At 53.5% G+C, this 18,458-nt stretch overlaps 1 protein-coding gene across 1 annotated transcript in view; it reads left to right on the forward strand.

Annotated features, from left to right (window-relative positions):
• LOC144720391 (low-density lipoprotein receptor-related protein 6-like) overlaps positions 1 to 18,458 on the forward strand; it is a 67,355-nt gene that overhangs the window by 16,644 nt on the left and 32,253 nt on the right. The window contains exons 3-7 of the mRNA XM_078597133.1: positions 9,424 to 9,621; positions 11,221 to 11,417; positions 15,299 to 15,430; positions 17,529 to 17,803; positions 18,196 to 18,383. Coding sequence (XP_078453259.1) covers positions 9,424 to 9,621; positions 11,221 to 11,417; positions 15,299 to 15,430; positions 17,529 to 17,803; positions 18,196 to 18,383 — 990 coding nt within the window. The remainder of the gene's footprint in view (positions 1 to 9,423; positions 9,622 to 11,220; positions 11,418 to 15,298; positions 15,431 to 17,528; positions 17,804 to 18,195; positions 18,384 to 18,458) is intronic.

An 18,458-nucleotide genomic window follows, 5' to 3' on the forward strand; every position in this document is an offset into this window, starting at 1 on the left:
CTGCTGCTGCAGACACAATGATCGCAAGGTTATAGTCTGCCCCGGGGGGCCCGCGCGTCGTAAAACGCGACGTAGCCAGCTGTCTGCGTGCGCGCGTCGTCCGTCCGTCGGTAGTAGTGGTGGTGGTGGCGGCGGCAGCAGCGGCGGCGCCTTCGAGACGCGGAGACGTGAAATTCCTGAGCCGCCCCACACCGGAAAGGAAAGCCCTCTCCCCCCCATACTCCCCCACCACACTCCCCCACCACAACCCCCCCACTTCTTAGCCGAGGAGGCATTCATTTGTATGGATTAGTGTTTTCCTGCAAGTTCAAGTCACTTATCTCCTCCCCTCTTTTACCCTTCCCCGCTGTTTTTCACGACTCGAGGTGCCCCCGGGCCTGAAGCACCGTTGTGTTGTTGCCTGCGGGGGGGGGGGGAGCTGTTAAGCCGCCGTGACGGTGGTGGCGGTGGCGCTCGCTCGGTGCCAATGAAACGGGAACTGTAGATAAGTACACCAGATACAAGAAGTGTGTGTGCGGGAGGTTTTTTTTCAATTTCCACATTTCTATTCGCGGCGGAGGCTCACGCTGTTTTAATGTAAGAGGCGGCGTGTGAAGGTGCTTAATCCAGCCGTGACTTCTCCCCCACTCCCCTCCCCCGACCCCTGCCTCCCCTCCTCCTCCGGCGCGTTCGAGAGCGTTTGACAACATCCCGCTGATTGGAGCCACGCGAAGGCCTCCCCCCCCCTCTCAGCAGTCCCATCCATCGCTAAAAATGAATGGACGCTTTCCCCTGTGTTGCGTTACGTTACGAAGCGGTGGCAGTAATAATCGTCGTCGTCGTCCTCATCGGCTAATGTTTTGCGTCAATTATTGAGCGTCTCGAATTTTGCGCGATAGCTGCCGCACGAAGCCACGTGCACGCTTCTGCTGGAACGTAACGGCCACGTTGAGAGATTGCACGGGGGAAAAATACCAAACTTGTTTTACATCACGAGTCGGACGAGGCGAGAGATGCCTGTCACCGTGGTCACGTGAGCATCAGCAGCAGCAGCAGCCCTGGGTCATTCCACTGCTGGATGAAGGCCTCATCCGGGCCGGCGTTTTCACCCACGATCCTGCGGCGGCGTAATAATCTTGCGTTGTCGGATGGTGATAATATTTAAATTATAAATAGTAATAATTATAGCGAACGCTGTACGTACGCGTGCTGCCCCTTTCTCGTGCACGCACACGTCACGTGTTGTTGTTATTTGAGCGTACTTCGCCACGCTGGTCAGTTTGCAAATTGAATTTCGTGAGTGTTGGGCTTTGTGTGGGAGGACACCTGGGTAACCGGAGAAAACACATTGTGCACGCGATGGTGTGACACTCAAACCTCCGTACAGATGGATCATATCCACTGCTGTACTGCTGCCACCTCCGGGACCACTTGGTGGCCTTATGAGGTCTGACACGATCACGATCAGATGCGTGGTCATAAACATACTGTGTAATCGTATACACATGTTTTTGTTCACGGTAACATTTGACATTCCTTCGTAAGAGTTAACTATTGCTCCAGTTAATTGCTGTAGGGCCATCACGTGGTTACTTAAAGGCTGTCAATGTACATTAAGAGTCAACCAAAACAGCCCCTGCTCTCACGAGAGCGACTTGTCATGATGAAAAACGGTAGCGCAGCATTCGTGTCACGCTACTGTTTCTCAACTCCGGCCCTCGCGAGCCCCCGCCCCTCCCCACCCCCAAATCAGGTGCATGCAGTGTGCAGCAGCTTAATTTCCATATGAATATAAAGGATTGGTGAGTACAACAAGGCGGACCCAGGGACTGTCTTACCACAACGACTGGAGTTTTCTTAGAGGAGAATCGCAAGCGTGCGCACACGCACGTGGCTGGCTCGTACTTAGTACAACCGTGTACGTTTTCTCACTTGTGCCGCATTGGTATCCGATGCGTTTTTTTTCTTCCTGGACCGCGTCCGCGTGTCGTTCCGCGCGGCGTTGGAGGAGGCTCGTGGTGGATGCTACTGAGCAGTTTTGGAGGCGGTCGCCCTCCAACAACAACGGAGGGCAGAGGAGCGACGCTCACAACAATGAGCGGAGTGCCGGGTGGCTAAAGCACAGCAAGTTGGCACAGTAGGGGGCACAGGTGGTGCATCTCCCCTCCTCAGGAGGTGGGAGGGGGGATTGAGACGCTGGTGGGGATGAGGCCACCGGTTGAGAGAGAGAGAGGCTGATCGAGATGCGGGGGGGGGGAAGTTTTCACGGGAACTCGCGGACTTCTGGTGACGCGTTTGTGTGAACACCCGGGAGTCGGTGAGACGTCTCCGTGTGGGAACCCCCCACCGCCCTGCGCTCACGTTGCCCCGCTTCATTAGCGGCCATAATGAAGTTTGGAAACTAAAGGGTGGGGGGTGGAGGGGGGGATGGAGGTTGGGCGTTGTTTTACGGGTTTTAGTTTGTTTGCCATCACGTTGAGCACGCAGTTCCTTTGCCACGGATTGTCGTTAATGTCACTAGAACAGAGTTGGTTGTTATTTTATGGGCCCCGCTTATCGTATCGATTTTATTTATTGCGCAAAGTATTATTATCCGACCGGTGGTGGTGACGTTCGCTTGCGGCTTTTTCGACTTTGGATGGGGGGGTGGCGTAGGTTGTCTGGGTTGATAAACACGGCGAAAGATTAACCATCCAGCGTCCTCCCTCCCGCCCACCCCCCAAACCAATACCTCCACTGGCTCCCCAATGCCAGCTACGTACACTTCTCTTCCTTCGGCCCCCTCTTGTTGTTTGCCCCCCCCCCCTGCCGCTCCACTCCAACCCGACTGGGCTTATTCCTGGCAAGCCGCGATGCGTTAAAGCACACACGCACGCACACGCACGCACACACACGCACACACACGCACACACACCTGCGCCCTGTTTGTCTTCCGCAAACCGTTTTTCTCGTGTGTGCTGCGCGAGGTGCGACCCGCTCCTCCGCCGTGGACGTGAATTAACATCGGGGCCAAAAGGATTTCTCACCTCTTTGTCTCTAAAAGGGGCTGTTTGAAAAATAATGTTTGTGCTGAATTTGGGGTGGAAAGGGGGAGCGGGCGGGTGGGGGAGGTGGAGCGGGTGGTGGTGGTGGGGGGGGGGTTAGGCGGCGTTGTGTTTGCATTCACTTTGACATGGCCACTGTTTTGAAAAACACCGTGGCGCTTTAAGAAGAGAGCGCCTTTTGTTGCAGGGACGAGAGTCGGGGAGACAAGATGACGACGGTGCGGTTTTCTAAAGAGGGCCCCCCCAACCTCTTTGTAGTCTTACCCTCTTATTGAATCATTTTCAAAACAAAGTCGACTTTTTTTCGCAACTCGCCCCAACAGGTGGCTGGCATTTCATTATTAAAGGGTGGGTAATATCAGTCTATTCTAACGCATTATTACACTCAAGAAAATACTTAAAATCTTGTAAGTGCGAGTGTGAATGTTCCTCTGCTTATGGTACGTTTAGATGGCTGTGTTACCAAAATCGCCCACAGTGCCCCCAGATCTCTTCGGGTCTCAAATTCGAAGCAGGTTTTGACCCTCCAAAGCGCTTGTAGGGGCGGGTGACCACTATGCACAACCGGTTGCGATAGGCCGCTGCTGGGAGAGGCAGCAGAGGGCTGTGCTGCAAAAATTCCATTTGTTGTGCTCCACTTTTATTCTGCCGCGTCCGTGGCTCTTCATCCCCCTTCCCCCCCGCGTCTTTTGTCAATCCGCCGCTGACCAGCGTGGTGAAGTATGGTCAAATGGCCGCCACGGCCCAGGCAGCGCGGTGGATTGATCGCGGCTGATGAATGACGACGATGCATGAAAGGCCGCACGTGGCTTCGCTTGCAATTAGCGCGCGCGGCAACTTGACGCACAAATGTACAGCGTGCACTTTCATATTCCCGTGGTTGTGGTTGTTGTTGTGGTTTTTCTTCCCACACCCCCCCCTCCCGGATTGGTGGGTGAGATAATGGGGGGTTGACGTCACTGCACCACGCCACGCTTTCCCTCCCCTATAGAAGCATCTGCTGCTCGCACAGAAGCAGATGCCCGAGGAATGTGGCCGAAAACCCGGCATGGAGCTGTTCCCCGTACCGACATGGAGCTGTGAATCCAGACGGCGGTAGCCTCTGAAATTTCAGTTTCGGAACAGTTCCCCATCCGTCACGGAGCGCGGTGGCTCCGGAAGATGTCGTTCGATTATAGTGCCTTAGATCGCTTCCCCTCCTGCCGAGTGATGAACGTAGTGGCCTCTAGCGCAACACGTTAGACTATTTTTTTTTGTTTACATCGGCTTCTTGACTAAAAGCCTCCCCACGCCTCGTCGATCAATGGGGGTTTATTGGACTATACTTCACCACGCTGGCCAGGAATCCGGTCTAGATAACGATTTTGATGATTTTCATTCTCGGCGTACGCTGATAACGCGCGGGGCATGGGCGACAGCTCGAACTGTAGCTGTGGTGCAAGACCGACTTCGGCAATGATGACGACGATGATGGCGGTGACGACGGTGACGATGGTAACGGTGACGACGGCGACGATGATGATGCACATTGTTGAACACTGTCCACTCGCCAAGCTTTGTGACGGTCGGAGGATGCCACCGCATTCAGAAAGTGCACAATAAATAAATAAATGGCCCACAACACAACGATAATAGGTGTATCATATGTTTATTGCAGACATCCTCGCCCGGCCTCACACTCTTTTCACGGTCTTGTTTTGGCATCTTTGGTCATTTCCATTCATCAGTGTTTGGCTACACGTGGGGGTGAGGGAAACCACCAACGCATTCGAGGGGTAATAGCACTCACTCCTACAGAAGCTCCACTCTACAGACGGTCTCATCAGCAGCCTTTACTTGCTGTACGACTATCCCCCCCGCCACCTCGAAAGCAAGTCCGTCACGTTTTGGCCATTTTCCCCATGCTTGTAAAACGTCGCCGGTCAGTCTTGCGCTCAGACCTCGCGAGGAAAGAGCTTGTCATGCCTGTGAAGAGAGTGCGAGCGGAGCCTCACCTGACCTTACCCGACGTGGTATCGTTCCGCTCGCAGCGCCGCGCTCGTGATAAACGTTGATAAAGTTTTAAACGATCCTCGGTGGGAACTTTAAACTCTCTAGCGATAACACTCGAAGGCGCAGTTGCTGGCTACACCACCACCCCCCCCAACTCCTTTCGCAACGGAGACTTGGCCCGAGAAAGAGAGACAAAGCGCCGTCTATGCGTCACAATAGGGTACAGAAACGGCCCCAGCAAACACGCACGAGCGCGCAACTCTAAGGTCGACATAAAAGCGCACGTTTTTAGTTTCATGTATTCCATGCGGCACATGCGTGTGTGTGACCATGTGTTTTTTTTACTTAAGCCCTTGTGACAACAAAAGCTTTGGCGGTGGTGGGGGGTGCAGGCAGCATGCAGGACTGTCACTAATGAATAAATCTTAGTTGGTGTTTTGCTGTGTGGTGGTTGCTGTGATTGCACTGGTAGTGGAGATGGTGGCTGCGGTAGTGCTCGTGGAGCAGTTAGCGCACTTGCACTACGAACCTGGCGACCCGGGTTCGATTCCCACTCACGGCCAACACCAGTGACGATTATCTTAAACGGTTTTGGGCGTCCCCTAGGTCGACTCAGCCTCAACTGAGTACTTGGTGCGGTGTGTAAACATCGCCACTGGGGAGACAAAGGCGGTCGGGCGTGGTGCTGGCCAACCACCCCCTCTTGTGCCGTGTCAGCTTCCATAGGTGCTTGCTAACAGCACTTGCCCCAACAGTCTGTTGCAGGCTATAGGGGAGATCTTTGGCGGTGGTTGTGGTGATGGTTGTGGTGGTGGTTGTGTTGGTGGCGATGGTTGCGGGTGGGGGGGGTAGCGTTGGCTTTTACATGACGGACAGGCGAAGGAGGAGTGGGAAAGTGAAGTATGCCTTCTGTAGCTGTGGTCTAGTGACGCTCTCTCCTCCTCCCCCCCTCTCCTCCTCCCCTCTCCTCCTCGCTCTCCTTCCCAACCCCCACGCTGCCGCAGTCGTGCAGCACAAAGAAAGCAACTTTTTTTTGTTATCCCTCCTCCTTCGCTCGGCTCTCTCCCCCACCCCCCTCGCCGCCGCCACCACCGCCTCCTTTTAGCTATTGAGCCTTGCGTATTGCCCGAGTGAGTTTGAATGGGTGCTCGCTGGTGCATGCGGTTGGGATGGGGGTTACTGTCGGGGCTGGCCGCTGGCGTGGGTATGGAGGGGTAAAGGGTGGGGGGGGGTGAGGCCGGAGTGCGGGTGAAGGCGGAGGGGGGTGGCAGCTCCAGCCAGTGGAAATTGAAATGGGTCTGGTTTTGGCCAGAACAAATTATACTGTCAAAGCAGATGTGATGTGTGACCCTAAGCGTATGGAACGTTTGCATCTTACTTTCCCCATTAGATAATTGCCCTAACTTGTCATTAGGCGGTGGCGGTTGCCTTGTGTTTTTTGAAAGTCTGAGTTTATATTTTTTTTGGTCGGGGTTAACATTTTTCTTCATTTACCACCGCCCCCCTTGACTCCACTGAACCCCCGTTTAAAAATAAACCCCACGTCCGTGATTTATTGCAGTTTAAATGCAGATATCCTGGGTGGATGAAATATAGTTTTCCTGCTCGGGGGAGGGGGGCAAGTCCTTGCGACTTAACTCGCAAAGTAGGGCAGAAAATGTTCCACCACATTAAGCTCGACCGCATATTTTCTCAAAAATGTTCTGCGACTGTAAATGACACTTCGCGTGCGCGCGTTTTGGGGTTTGCGCACGCCTACATCAAATGCGTTGTCGGCGCTCGCGTGGCCTGCTGGGCGCGACGCGAGACGCGACGGAATATCGACAACGGTCGTCCGGGCCGAGGTTTGCCCTGCGTGCGTCCCGCTCGTGTGGGAAACAATACCGACGATGGGTCGTGCTGCTTGGCTCTCCGACGATGCGTGCGTTTTGTCGGAGTTGTTGCCGCACATTTTTTGGTACGAAGCGGGGCGCCGCGGTGGCGAGATGTTGCATCCCTCGCCTGGTATACACGAGGTCGTGGGTTCGATCCCGACCCTGACACCTGTATATTTGGAGTTTGCGTGTCTCTCTTCCTGTCTTGTGGATTTTTATCCGGGTCCTCGGTTTTTTCCCGTCACCTTGAGAATCGACGCGCTTTTTAAGAGTATTTGGAGACAATACATTTCCACGCGATAAGCCACTTTGTTGAGCTATCATTTGTGGTCAGGTCGCTTCTGAAAAAAGAGCTACATAGCTCAGTGGGCCTTACCTGTTCACATAAAAATAGTAAAAAAATAGATTAAGCGTGTACGTTTTGTCCCCACGCCCCGCTGGGAGATTTTTTTCGGGAGCTCAATCGCTTCCGTGAGGGAAGCACGATGCAGATGAACAAATGAGATGGAGTGCATTCAGTTCCTGAAGAAGCCTCCCCAAGCACGTGATATCGAAACGCCGGACATGCCGATCAACACACGGTGCATCGGAGGAGGGCAGCTGTGACCCTTTGTGTGTTTATTTTGGGAAAACCATACCTTGTAGGTCCGGAGTTGGTGGGTCGCACAGATTTTCAGAACTCCCATTCCTTCTGTGTAAACATCAGCACTGGAGAGACAAAGGCAGCCGGGCATGGTTCTAGTTAAGTGGGCCAGGAGATGGCAGGACAGCAAGTGGCGTGGTGATCCGGTCTGTTGTGGACCTAGACTGTGTTTCATTGTATCCATGGTTTTACTCGGGGTAATTTGGTTTATGCAATGTACCCTGTACTCATTGTAAGGCTGAGCCTAGGAGAGGGCCAGGCCCAGTTTAGGTATCACTCGCCACCGATGTTATCCATGGCTGGGAATCGACCGCAGGTTGTTGAGGATTGCAGACATTTGTGCGAACCAGTGCGTCGGCCCCCCTCCCCACGTACACACGCACACATACAAAGGACAAAGATTCCCGTTTACCCACACACACACAAAGAGGCACACACACAAAGACGCGCGCACACACACACAGGCATGTGTGGGTGTGGTGGTGTACTCCTGTAATCCAGTGCCTTCGAAGCTGCCTGCGTGGATCACAGATTTCGTCCTGTTTGCAAAACTTCCTGGAAGAAGACGGTACAGCAAGTAGGCTGCCAGAATATCTGTACGAGTTTTAACAAGCGTGTTTTACACCCCTCTCACACACGCTTACGCAAGCATGTGTGTGGGTTTTCTCCCGTTACTCCAGTTTACACCCCCACCCCAGAGACACAAACACCCCTCATATAGCTTTGATATACTTTTGGAGCAAGTGCCATTAGCGAGCACCTATGAAGATCGGCATTGCACACGAGGGGGTGGGTGACCGGCGCCCAGTGCTGCTGTTTTATACTCCACACTAGGTAGTCATTTGAGGCCGAGTTGACCTTGTGGAGGGACCGGATTATATAATTGTCACACATGTAGAACACTCTGTTAGGGAAATGACCAAGCCTTCCAGCCTGTCATTATCTTTCGCCATGATCTAAGCACTGCTGGATGAAGTCCTCTCCAAACCGTCTCCCTCCTGCAGATTCCCTGTGTCATTATCAGTATTGTCAAACAACGGAAACAGACGGAACACCGTATTCAAGGGTTTAGCGGTTGGCTTTCAAAATCTAAAAATGTCCAACACGGGAGCTGTGGAGCATCTGGGGAGCCTCTGTGCGAGCGGAAATTAGCAAATACAAACGCACCTTGGAGCCCTTTCTTAAAAAAAACAATTTGCACTCCGTGAGTGTCAGAGAGTAGAGGGGGCAGTTAGTGTACCCGCGCTATGAACTCTCGCCTGATTTCCATCGCCCGTCGTGTGTAACGCCCGTTATCAAGTTACTCCGATGAATTGCATAGTAAAAGAAGAGAGCACGTGACTATTGTAATTTGTCTCGGAGAGCAGTGCTAGGTAAGGAACAGCATGATGTGTGTATGTTGGAACTTCTTTCGCACCGTACGTAGCCAATCGTGCTCATCGGAGGTGCGAGGGAAGGACAACAAACTAAACGGAAAAAGCAGTTATAAATGAGTTTTCAATCTAGATAATTTAAATGATAACAATTTTAAGAACTAATCCTGCAAAGCCTCACCGTGTCTCACAATTCTCACGCACGGCTACACGACGTTTCGCTTGCAACTGCGCCAAGCGTCTTCAGGAGAGAACGCAGGACGTGTCCCGGGTTCTGTCTTGAAGATGCTGAGGCTCACACTTGCGCATACCGGTGTGCTTTAGCGATAACAATCGGTGCATTGTTCAACGTTTGTACGCGTTACAGTTTCATTGATTTGGCCATGTCGTGCGGTGGACATGCATGAGGCTTGATGGTTAACGCACGGATCAATTATGAATCAAACGGAATCGTCCCTTGCAATCCCTGCGGAGTTAAATCTGAACGGGCGGTATCTCTCCGCCGGTGGCCCACGCAGATTCATGTACTGGACGGACTGGGGCGAGGTGCCGAAGATCGAGAGGGCGGGCATGGACGGCACGTCGCGCTCCGTGCTCATCATCGACAACATCTACTGGCCCAATGGCCTCACGCTCGACTACGACGGCGGCAAGCTCTACTGGGCCGACGCCAAGCTCAACTACATCCACCGGTGCAACCTGGACGGCTCCTTCCGGTCAGTGCTACCACGCACCCACCTGCGGTATCTGACCGCACGCACGCACGACCGCACGCGCTGATTGCAAGAACTGCCGCGTTCACATCTCCGGACGTGACCGCAGCACGTACAACCGCTTCGAAATCGCGACCCCCGAATTGTGGCAATTCACCGAATGACTCGGTGGGTGGGGGGGGGAGGGGTTGGTGGTGAACGGTTACAGGCCGGTTGATAGAAGAAGAAAAACAAAAACCCTCTTGCACATTGAGAAGAAAAAAAACCGCAACTTTTGCGCCAAGTTGTGAGAGTCTCCGAGTGCAGCCACAAATATTTCCCCCTTCTCCTCTGTGACTGGCCATGCCTGTGTACTCGCAAGTCATTATTCGCACATTCACAGGACTCGGGTCTTCTTCGGCCCGCACCCCTTTCTGTCTCGGCTGTTGGCAACGATCTCGTAACGCGCGATTGATTTGTTTTATTTTTTTTCTTCCAGTGTGCATTATTTTCACAAGCGGGGTGAGAGGCTTTACAAATCCACATGTTGTGGGCAATTGTACAAGTGAAGCCTGGTCCCCGATCCGTTTGCTCTTGTCGTGCTCGCGCGTGCGCTCGTGTTTTTCTGTAACTGCCGCTGACGCCAAGCAGCGGCAGCGGTCAGACTGTGTGCGTAGTGGCGCGCCGATGAAATTGGCCGAGTGGTTTCCTTTACGTGTGTTTGTTTGGATCTGTGCAAAGCGACCGCTGCACTTTTCTCGTGTGGACCTGAAGGCTCTGTTTGTTATTTTATTTTACCACCCCGTCCCACCACTTGCAGAAACCGCTCGCCGCATTACACGTCAGCAGGCCACCCAGTTTTCTTGAGTTTTCGGTCAACATCAATCCGAGACCTGATAAAGACATTTTCTGCTGTTTCTCACGTTGCCGGCATCTTTTTAGTGTCGTCGGTGAGCCCCGGGGACAAGATCGCTCACTCGTTGGAAAGCACCTGGCAAAGCTTGAGTGGTTCCAATTTCTTAATGTGGCCAAACAGTGAATTGTTCGATTAACCGCTGGAAAACGAGGTGGGGTAGGCAAATAAATAATGCTTGGCAGCCGTGATGAAGAAAATCGGCTTGTTTCGCGAGCCCTCTGTTGGACTTTGGCCACCCACCGTGAAATTCGCGTCAACTTGGATGAAATGTGCTGTGATGTGGGCAAGAGATGGCAGCACAGCAATTATCAATCAAATGTCTCGCCCCCTCTTGTGTGTGTGGTGGGTTTTCTCCGGATTCCTTCAGTTCCCCCCCACCCCCCACCATCACAAGTGGCCACACACCAATGCTATATACATACAGAGCATTATTTAAGTTAAGTTTGCATCCTACAACCCTCTACTTGGCTTCCCACCTTTTTTTAACAATTCAGAGGCTCGCACTACACGACCGACTGCACCCCTCCACCCCCTGCCCCGCTAACGTGGAATTTCAAACCATTTTCTCAGAGCCGCTGGCATAACCTAAGACGGGAGGTGGGGGAGGAGGGGGTAAGCTGTGAGAAGTTGCCGGACACACTTTGAGGCTTCATCCTCTGCCTCACCACCCCCCGTTCTCCTCTGCCCGGCATGTCTGCGGCGCGCAGGCAAGACGTGATCGCGGGGAACCTACCGCACCCGTTTGCGCTCACGGTGTTTGGCGACACGCTCTACTGGACCGACTGGCAGACGCGCTCCATCCAGGCGTGCCACAAGGAGACGGGCGAGCGCCGCCAGGAGATCCTCTCCAACATCTACTCGCCCATGGACATTCACATCTACAGCGCGCAGCGCCAGCCCGCAGGTCGGTGGTGCTTGCAAACAATACTTATTTTTTTTACTAAAAACGATTGTAAACTAAATTTCGATTGAAAGCTTTCGTGACTGCAGGGATTCATCTTCTTGGTTCTTTCGGTAAAGTCACGTGACTTTACCGAAAGAACCAAGAGGATTGTAAACTAATTTTGTTATCTTTCCAAGTAAGGTCCACTGAGCTATATTTATGGCGCTTTTTCTGAAGTTACCTGGCCATCACAAATGATAGCTCAACGAAGTGGCTTTGACATCTATGAAACTACTGGACATCTGTGAAAAAGAGCCTCATGGCTCATCGGATTCCTCCAGTGTAACTTAATATTCCGATTCTGCTTATCGTTTGGACATTTCTAGCAGCCAAATACTCTAAACGTATATTTCTCAAATTTAGAGAGAGAAACCGGAGGAGCTGGAGAAAAATCCACGCGACCACAGGGCGAACATGCAAACTCCAAATAGACAGGCATCGTCAGGGTTGGGATCGAACAATGACCTCCTGTATACCAGGCGAGGTAGTCAACATCTCGCCACCGTGGCGCCGCTGGCCTGTCCGATGGACACGGCACGCTCGTGTCGCTCGGTGCAGTTCCAGTTAAAGCGGCCGGGTCGACTTGGTCATCCGGCACTCGCCGAATCGCTCCGGTCACTCGTTCACTGGCGGTCAGTCGCCTGCCTGTCGCCCAACTATCACTGCTGCTACTACTACTACCACCACCATGCTGACTGATCAGAGTGAATGTCACTCGTTGGTTTTTCCACGCGTGTTGAGGACACGGTCTACTTGTCTCATCGACCACACTGCAGGACACAGCTCTTGCCTTCCCGATTCCTCCCCTCCTCACTGCTCCACTTGGGAATTCTCCTCCGTAGTCTTTTTCTATTTATCTATCCATCCCAAGCACTTATTAAATGTGGAACACTCTTATCTGTAACGACACTTGATGCGGAAATGTTTTGCTGGTCGCTTGGCGGTGTGGGCCTTTGTGCCGTGCTCTGCAACGGCGGCGGTGGGGGGGAGGTGCGGGGTACGCGACTTTCAAGCGACGGGCGCATTCGCGAGCGATCACAGTGAAACCCAGCTGTGCTCCAGGGAGCGCCAGAAGACGGGAAAGAGGAGGACACGGAATGAGGTGGAAAAGACGGGGAGGAGAGTGATGGCGGGGAGAGGTCAGGAACGGGGGGCAGTGCAAGGGGGGCATGTGGGAAGAGCTGGTCCTTGGCTCCTCTGGCCAAGGGAGGAGCTGGTCCATGGCTCAAGCTCCATACGTCCCATCCCCTCCTTGCTGGTTGACGCGCTTGTGCCCTCCCTGGCAGAGCAGCTATCCGAGCCCCATTGTCTCACTGCAGCTTACGGGCACACCGCTAATTATTTGCTTCCGAGAATATAAACGCTTGTTCAAAAGTGGTACAGAAATCCACGCATATGCCCGACTTTTCTTCCTCGTTTGGCTCGCAGCGTCGTTTTTCTTTTGGGAATATACCGTCATCGTTGCCCCGTTACTCTCCCGTAATTTTTTTTATTCACAATGACTCTTACGCCACAGACAACTTGCACTGCAGCCTTTTGAGCTATTATTGTGGGATGAAGCGTTGGCATAGAGGTGAGCATTGCACTGCACCATGAACCTGGCATCTGTTCAATTCCCTGCCCGTGGCTAACATCAGCGATAACGTTTGCTGGTTAACCCTTACACTCAAGGCTGGCCGATAGAATTAAACGCGCGCGCACGCACACACACGAAGTGACGCGAGTGAATTTTCACTGTGCCCCTGACCGCCACCCTAAAACTAATCTTGTCATAACCTCAACAATGATCGTTCTCCTATGCTTGGTCGTAAAGTTAACAACCTTTTTCTGAACAACTAAATTGAGATTTAAAATAAACTCTTTTTCGACATGTTGCTATCATTGGCCTTGATCTTGTCTACATAATAATGAATAACTTTCGATCCCGTTGTCAGTCTGACGGATGGAATGTCTGTCCTTGTTGTCCAGTCTTGGAGGTGGTTTTTTATCTTTTGTTAACCAAACATTACCGCCACGCTGGCCAGAGTGGGGGGTCATCAAGCTGCGTTCTTGACCAGTTCGCATATCTCTGGCAAACTGATGTTATCTGTTGGCGGGAATCAAACACTGGGTTGAGAATGGGTTGGGGGGGTTGCAGAGTTCATCGTGTAACGAGCTTGCCCTGAGCCGCACACTGCACAGGTGCACCATGGTGTACTTTGACCTTTAACCTTCCACCGCCCATGTGTTTTTTTCTTTACCCTCGCACAGACCCAAAGTTTAACGTCAGCATCATCAGTTCCATTGGCGATCCCTATCTCGTAGCAAGGAAAGCAAATTGTGAAATATTAACTTGCTTGTCTGTGTTTTTTTTTTTCACCACTTTTCCCGCACCCGTCCCCACCTCAATTTTTTTTACACAGCGATAAAAAAACACCCACAATCCTCAGCATGACTGTTGCTGACGTGGGATTGTTATCCTAACTTTGTTTTTGTTGTTTGCGGATCTGATTAGCTCTGTAAATGTTGTGATGTAATTTTCTGCCACTTTCCTCCAGGCTTGCATTGTCGCGCACCACCGAACCTTGGCTTTCTCACCATTATCCCCAGAACGTGCACACACGCATGCATGCCGCGACGCCCGGCCGGCGCCCTGTTCTCTCCGCCGTAGCTCGCACGCATCATTAGGCCGGCGAAGTGGGAATCGCGGCGAAGGAAAACGGCGGGCTCCCCTGTTGCGGAGGACCCGCCGCGACCGAAAAGGGGGGGACCTCGAAAGCCCGTTGCGCGCGTCGCGCTTAAAAAAAAAATCTACGGATGCCCTCGCGCGGAAAAATCCACGCGCGTCTCTCGCATTCCGCCGCTTCGGAAACGCGCAGCTTTGGCAAGACTCGTCCGCTCGTCTCGGAGCCAAGCGGCACGGCGCGGCGCGCGCGTGTCCGCTCGCGCACGTGCGCAGCCTGGCGGAGCGTGCGTTTTAGTTTTCCGGCCAAGATCGCTCGCACGCTCTGCGCGCGCTCTCTCTCTCTGTGTCTACACCCCTCCTCCTCCCCCTCGAGGGGGGCGCGGCGGGGGCAAGGAGGGGGGGGTGGAGAAGGGTCACGAGGCTGGCGTTTCGTTGCGTGTCACGTCTGCGCTCGGCAGCGGCGGTAGCGCAGCTTGGAGCGAGTCCAGCTTCCCCGCCCCCCCCCCTGTCCCCGTCCCCCTTGTGTTTGTCGGCCCGTGGGCCCTCCCGGCTCGCTTGGCGGGAGCGTAAAGCGTGGCGGCCGCCTCCACCACCGCGCTCGCCTCCATCCCTCCGAGCCTCCGCCAAGCTCTGATTAGGCCGTGGGGGAAGGGACTCGCTTGCTTGCTCATTTGCCTCGAGCTCTGGTGAAAAAAACATTTTATATATATACTGACAAAGATCCCCCATATAGCCTTAAAATGCTGCAGGGGCAAGTGCTGTTAGCGAGCACCTAATGAAGGCCGGAACGGTACACGAGGGGGTGGGTGTCCAACACCACGCCTGACCGCCTTTGTCTCCCCAGTCACGATGTTTACACATCGCACCAAGTACTCATTTGAGGCCGAGTCTACCTAGGGTAGGCCCAGGACCGGTTCAGATAATCGTCACTGGTGTTGGCCGTCAGCGGGAATCGAACCGTGTCGCCAGGTTCGTAGCGCAGCGCGCTGTCCGCTACGCTGCCGATCCCCATACACACGCGCACACATACAGCGAATATAAAACTCGAAGGCTATTATTTATTTTCCCCCACTCCTCCATGTCCTGTGTGTTTCCTTGCTTGCGTGCTCAACCGTGCGTGTTTTGTGTTTCTCCATCCTGCTCCGTCCGTGCGTGCGTACGTTTATTCCATCCCCAGGATCGAGCCCCTGCGATCGCGACAACGGAGGCTGCTCGCACCTCTGCCTGCTGTCGCCGAACAAGCCCTTCTTCTCGTGCGCCTGTCCCACCGGCGTGCGGCTCCTGGACAACAACAAGACCTGCCGCAACGGTGCGACCCCGTGAACCTGCGATCCTGTGACCTGCGACCCTGTGACCTGCGACCCTGTGACCTTGCTACCCTTTCCGGGGCAAGGGGGGCGGGAGTGTTCCGATTTTGGGGGAAATTGGACACTTTTTAAATTTCACAGCAGAATCATAATATTTATTTATATTGGAGGAATTCTATGAGCTATTTTATCAATGTTTTATTTTACCAAATAGCTTTTTTTTCAGAAGTAACCTGGCCACAAATGATAGGTCAACGAAGTGGCTGATCATGTGGAAATTTATAGCAGCCAAATTTTCAAAACGCATGTTCCTAAATGTGGAGGGGACAACGGAGGACCCGGAGAAAAATCCACGTGACCACGGGGATGAGAGAGAGCGAGAGACACGCAAACTCCAAATATACAACAGGCGTCGGGGTTGGGATCGAACCCACGACCTCCTGTATACGAGGCAATTCAGTTAACATCTCGCCACCGTAGCAATCTTATGTGGGACCGCGTGGCGTTGCAGGATAGTATTGCGATGGCGCCGCTGATATGCTCAGTGACGCCGGCTCCACACCTCCGATTAGCACGGTTGGCTACGTATGGTGCAAGAGAAGTTCAACCTACATACAACATCCTGTGTTCCAGTCTGGGTTTTAGCCGTGGCACGTGGTTCAACGGGGTTCCTGGGTGTAGCGAAATCAAAAAGTGTTTGTCCGCCATATAACAAATGCCTCTTGTGGTAGGGCATGTGAGGCGGTGCACTTATTCTGAATAAGAGGCAATTGAAAGGTTTTAAAAAGTTCCATTTTGATGTCCCCTATTAGAGGCTGTGCTTTAACATGGGGTGATGCTATGCAACTATTTTTAGAGTTTTCTATAAGAAACCACGTCCCGTGTGACCTGATGTTAATATATATGTATGTTGAAATTATTTCGCACCGTAGGTCTCTGATATGGCTGCTCACCCCAAGCTATACATGCTCTGATACGTGCATTGTCTTCGTACTGTTTGCCTTTTGCGGTTGTTCTCTGGTCTGACACTGGTGTGACACGGCCGTAAACAAGGCTGTCTCTGGTGTTGGCCAGTCGGCTTCAAAGACAATGCAGATATTATTATCAGCGCATGTTTTTTTTTACATGTTCACCACAAGTACGTGCGCTTAATGCAGGCCTGATTCCTTGCAAACGGTATCTATTTGGTGTTTGAACATCTTAACACCTCCTGTTTTATTGCCAGAAAGGGTAAAACCTGTTCCTATTTTTCATAGCAAAGAAATAAGTTTGTAATCTAGATTATTTAAAAGTGCATAGCTCCAGTGACTTCCTCATATCGGAAGGAAGAGCGTTCTAGACGGCCGCAGAAGCGTGATAGCAGTGACCGTGTTTGTAACGTAACTCAGATGAAAATAAAGAAATTATTTGACAGGGAGGTGTCAAGCGGGCAGAGGGTGTGGGGGGGGCCACTGCAGATGTAAGAATTGCTGGAAGACGCTTAAAATAGGTGCCACCGTTTAACCATGACCCCATCCGGAAACGTGTGGGTATATCCACGGTTCAGTTTCACTTTGTGAAACTCACTGTAAAAATAGCTGCAATATTGACAACGGTAATAAAAGCACACATTGCGCACTTTTTTCCAGGAAGCAATAAAAAACGACTCCATTGTCTTTACCCTGCAGTCCTGGCAGGGCTCTCCCAGCCACCAGATACACACACACACTTGCAGCAGAAGTAAGAAGAAAAATAATATCAATCTCCACCTCCGCACCCTTGAGAGTCGCATTCTTTTAGATGTTCTAAATAACCGTGGTGGTGCTCTACTGCCGTTAGGGTCACGGTCAAGGAAGAGAGCCCCCACCTCCCGCTACCCCCCCCCCCCCCACACTACAAACCTGACGACCCGAGTTCGATTCCTGCTGACGGCCAACACCAGTGACGAGTAGGAACAGGTTCTGGGCTTCCCCTAAGTCGACTCAGCCTAAAATGAATACCTGTCATGATGTGTAAACAACACCACGTGGGCCTTCATAGGTGCTGCTCGCGAACGGCACTTACCCCAACACTCCGTTAAGGTTACACCGCGGGATCTTTGTCTCTGTGTGCGTGACGTAGGCCCCGCGGAGTTGCTGCTGCTGGCGCGACGCACCGACCTCCGCACCATCTCGCTGGACACGCCGGACTTCACGGCGGTGATGCTGCCGCTGGAGGGCGTGCGCCACGCCATCGCCCTCGACTTCCACCCGGGCGAGCACCACGTCGTCGACCGCCACCCGCGTGACGACGCCGCTGGCGCCGGCCCTGACGGCGAAGGCGGCGGTCACGTGTACTGGACGGACGACAACGCCCAGACGATTCGGCGCGCCAGGCTCGACGGCTCCGCTAGCGAGGTGCGGCGACGGCGCCCGTGCTCGTCCGTCGGCTCTCGCCCGCTCGTTCGCTCGCCCGCCAGCCCGCACTTCCGCTCTCTCACTTGACTGCTCGCTCGCTCGCTCGCTGGCTTGCCCGCTCGCTTACTCGCCTGCTTGCCAGCCATCTGCTCTTTCGTTCTCTCACGCGCCCGCACGTCCCGTCACCAGCTTGATCGCCCCCTTTTCCACTTCCTCACCTGCTCGCTCTCTTGCCCGCACGCTTCACTCGCCCGCCCGCCTACCCACCCGGCCCCCCACCCTCTTACCTGGCAGCCTTGGCCAGTCTGTAACTGGAATTGAACCGTCCCGTGTTTGGTCGTACGCGTGCGGTGCGATTGACGCGCGCCCTACACCTCTTTGCGGGGCCGCAGGTGCTCGTCTCGCTGGAGATCGAACACCCCGACGGCATCGCCGTGGACTGGGTGGCGCGCAACCTCTACTGGACCGACACGGGCACGGATCGCATCGAGGTGGCGCGCCTCGACGGCTCGAGCCGCCGCGTGCTCGTGAGCGACGGGCTCGACGAACCCAGGGCCATCGTCCTTGACCCCATGGCTGGGTGAGTGAGGGTCACGCGAATCGCGGGTTGGGGGGCGGGTGGTGCGGGAGGAGAGTGGTGCGGGTGAAGCCAGGC

The sequence above is a fragment of the Lampetra planeri genome, chromosome 8, assembly GCF_965212315.1.
Source record: "Lampetra planeri chromosome 8, kcLamPlan1.2.h2, whole genome shotgun sequence".
NCBI lineage: Eukaryota > Metazoa > Chordata > Hyperoartia > Petromyzontiformes > Petromyzontidae > Lampetra > Lampetra planeri.